General features: G+C 44.7%; 1 protein-coding gene across 11 annotated transcripts in view; it reads left to right on the top strand.

Moving 5' to 3' along the window:
* Positions 1-3,589, top strand: part of LOC119422304 (sodium/calcium exchanger 1) — an 11,296-nt gene that overhangs the window by 6,333 nt on the left and 1,374 nt on the right. Inside the window, exons 3-7 of one of the 11 annotated variants that reach the window (XM_037689632.1) lie at positions 1,395-1,415; positions 1,514-1,531; positions 1,619-1,633; positions 3,052-3,120; positions 3,190-3,317. In XM_037689632.1, coding sequence (XP_037545560.1) covers positions 1,395-1,415; positions 1,514-1,531; positions 1,619-1,633; positions 3,052-3,120; positions 3,190-3,317 — 251 coding nt within the window. Of the gene's footprint in view, positions 1-468; positions 573-1,394; positions 1,416-1,513; positions 1,532-1,618; positions 1,634-2,573; positions 2,592-2,804; positions 2,843-3,051; positions 3,121-3,189; positions 3,318-3,589 lie in introns of all 11 variants that reach the window. The other 10 variants (XM_037689635.1, XM_037689628.1, XM_037689641.1 and 7 more) reach the window with 10 other exon arrangements.

The raw sequence follows: 3,589 nt of genomic DNA on the forward strand, positions 1-3,589 counted from the left end.
TGTTTGTGTGAATTTTGGGGTGATGTTTGGGTGAATTTTTGGGGTAAAGTTTGGGTGAATATTTGAGTAAAGTTTGGGTGAATTTTTGGGGTAAAGTTTGGGTGAATATTTAAGTAAAGTTTGGGTGAATTTTGGGATGATATTTGGGTGAATTTTGAGGTGATGTTTGGATGAATTTTGGGGTAAAGTTTGGGTGAATATTTAAATAAAGTTTTGGTGAATTTTGGGGTGATATTTGGGTGAATTTTGGGGTAAAGTTTGGGTGAATATTTGAGTAAAATTTTGGTGAATTTTGGATTAAATTCATGATGAGTTTTCTGTTCAGCTGTTTTTCTGCATCATTACTTTTCTATGACTCAAATTCATGTTACCTGCATGAAGGTAAGGTGATGATGATGGACCTCCACCTGTGTGTTTGTGAACTCAAGCATGAACCCTGACCTCTTACCCACTTCCCCTCCCCCACAGGAAAACCATATCTGTTAGAATAGTTGACCAGGAGGAGTACGATAAGAAGGCCAGCTTCTATGTGGAGCTTCAGGAGCCGTACTGGGACAGAAGGAGATGGACAGGTGTGAGGACTCACCTTTACCTGCCTGACCTTTGACCTCTCCTGCTGCCATCTCTCTGCTGCTCCTTCCTTCTGTCAGCTGGCCTCCTACTGGTCAGAAACCGTTTAAAATAAGTAAACCGGACAGACGTTCTCTGTAACATTCATTCAGCCTCCTGAGCAGGAGCGGTCCGGTCCAAACAGGGAGTGAGTGGGCCAAACGGGTGTGTTAGAAACCAGAAACAGGTCCAGAAGAGTCAGATGATGTTAAAACAGAAGTCATAGTATCAGCTCATGAAGGGATTTTGTATCAGAACATCATGTCTGTAAGATCGAGGGCTGTGGAGTCCAATCCTGGTCCTGGAGAACCACTACCCTGCAGGTTCTAGATGTTTCTGGGCTGTGACACACCTGATTTGAATGAATGAGTGAACAATAGGGTTCTGCAGAACCTGAAGAGCACAGAACCAAAAATCTGCAGGTTGGTGGCCCTCAAGGACCAGAATTGATCACCAGTGGTCCAAGTTCAGCAGGACCAGCTGAGGCTAGAACCAGTTCTGATGAAGAGTTGTTGGTACCGTGGGTCAGAACTGTCTGAAGTCCATCCTGAGAAGTTAGAATTTAATATTAATCCTGTTTGTTTTAATCTCAGTTTTCATTTGAAAACATCAGCTGTAACCTCGAACTAACATGAGCCCGTTAGACCCAGAACTGAACCATCTGCAGTCTGTGGTGGTCCAGTTCAGGATCAGGACTTTTCTGCATGAGTCCAGAGGCTATAAATGTTCCAGAGCTCGTCTTCCTGCATCTTCATGTCTCTCTCTCGTCTCTTCTTTCTCTTCAGCTCTGTTGCTTCAGGAAGTCGGTAAGCTGTCTTTACCTCCTTCTGTCCTGTCCTGTCCACATTAAACTTCCTGTCTTGAGTGTTTCAGGATGTTGACTTCCTGTTTCTTGTCATTACAGGTGGATTTGTCAGGACAGGTAGGACAGAGCAAACCTTTGAATGCTTTCACACGAGTGTAAAGTTTCTGCTGGACTAACTTGAGCTTTTTGTGTAACTTTTATCAGACAAACAGCTGTTTGGTAAGACGTCCTCTGTGGTGAGACGATTGTGTGGACAGTTTTAACCCTTAAAGCACCGGTGTGTCTGAACAGAGTGACCTTAACACCACGCTCAAACCACTCATATTTCACTCCGATGCCACAAAAACACTTCCTGCTGGAAAGTTCCCACATCTGATCTGTGAGAATCGAAGGTTCCAGCAGGAAACGGTCACAAGTTCATTGGTCATGAAGAACATGTCCGCCATCTTCAAAACTTCCAGTTTGACCCAAACAACAGAATTCTGACCCCACACCGAGTCATTATTCATTTAACAAAAATTAAACCAAACTGGGAAGAACCGGTTCTGCAGCCAGTAGAACTGAACCATCAAAACCCTCAGTAGTTCTCTGTAGAATTCATCAGTCTCTCTCCTAGTTCTGGAGGAGTTCTGGCCCACTCTTCTTTCCATCATTGAGGGTTCGGTTCAGCTCTCTGAAAGTCCATCACAGCACTTAAGGCAGATTGAAGTTCTGAATTCTGACTGGACCTTGGTTCTGTTATTTCGGATTTGCTCTGTTGTAGATCAGCTGTGTTTGGGATCATGATCCTCTTGGACCCAGTTTGGTCCAAGCTTCAGCTGTTGGACTCCAAAACTCTTTGATCTCCAGAGGAGTTCTGGTCCACGCAGTGACTGACAGGAGTCCAAACCATCAGCCTCCATCACCATGCTGACAGCTAGGAAGAGCTGTTTGCTGCAGTGCATTATGGGTAAACATATGTTCTTTTGTCTGGTTCTGGTCCAGAAGTCTTGTGGTTACTTCAGATTAAAGATTTCTGATCCTGGACCTCTGAGGTCCTCTGGAAGCAGCAGAACCAGAACCAGGTTTTAGATTCAGTTGAATAAATAACGACTTGGTGGAACCTGAGATTAGATCTGGATCCTATAGAACCTTGTAAAGTCCAGATCCGTTTGAGCAGGTCCTGGAACTGAAGGAGGTGGACTTCGTTGTTCCTAGTTGCATTTTGTTCCATGTGAACCCGAGGACATAGAACCACACTGAGGTCTTTTATTAGAAAAACACATTTTACTTTTTAATTTTTTTATTTCCACTGAACCTGAAAACCTGACCCAGATCAGACTGAGCCATGTTCTGGCTGCATGGATTCACTCTGAGAACCAATAGTCCTACAGAACCTGAGACCAGTCAGGGACAGGTCAGGACTCTCTGAGCATGCTCAGTGCTCAGGTTCTGACACAAGGCTCAGATGTTCTGAAGTCCATTCTGAACCCAAGCTGGATCAAAGTCTGTGATGGAACCTATGAAACGTTCTCTGAGCCCTGATGTTCTCCTCTGATCTGGGTTCATGTTGGACAGATCAGGGGACTGTCTCTGGTTCTGTCTGACAGAAACAAAGTTCTGGATCCAATTGAACCACTTTTTGTTCACTTGTTCAGGTAAAGACGTCTACAGAAAGGTCCAGGGACGAGACCGCCCCGCCCCCTCAGCTGTCATCAGCATCACAGGTTTGTCTGTCCTCCATCTGTCCAACTGTCCATCCAACATGTAACTGTCCATCTTTTCCTCTCTGTCAGATGGGCTACGTGAGGACATCTTGACGAAGAAGGAGGAGGAGGAGCGGAGGATTGCAGAGTTGGGCCGACCGATCCTGGGTGAACACGTTCGTCTGGAGGTGACCATCGAGGAGTCATATGAGTTTAAGGTGGGAGAACTTTTTTTAAACAACATCTAAAGTCATAAATTTATCAAATCAGATCCTTCGTGAAGCAGAAGATCAGCTGGTTCTGATTCTGAAGCTCCAGAGAATTGATTTGATCCAAATCTTTATATCAGCACCATTTTCTCACCTGGTTCCATGTGTTGTGAGCCTGGTCCTCAGGGGACAGGACTTCGCTTAATACAACTGTCCTCAGGACATAGGACTTGACTTAATGCAACTTGTCCTCAGGGGACAGGACTTAACTGAATACAATT

Source organism: Nematolebias whitei, chromosome 16 (genome assembly GCF_014905685.2).
Source record: "Nematolebias whitei isolate Nwh7 chromosome 16, NemWhi1, whole genome shotgun sequence".
Lineage (NCBI taxonomy): Eukaryota > Metazoa > Chordata > Actinopteri > Cyprinodontiformes > Rivulidae > Nematolebias > Nematolebias whitei.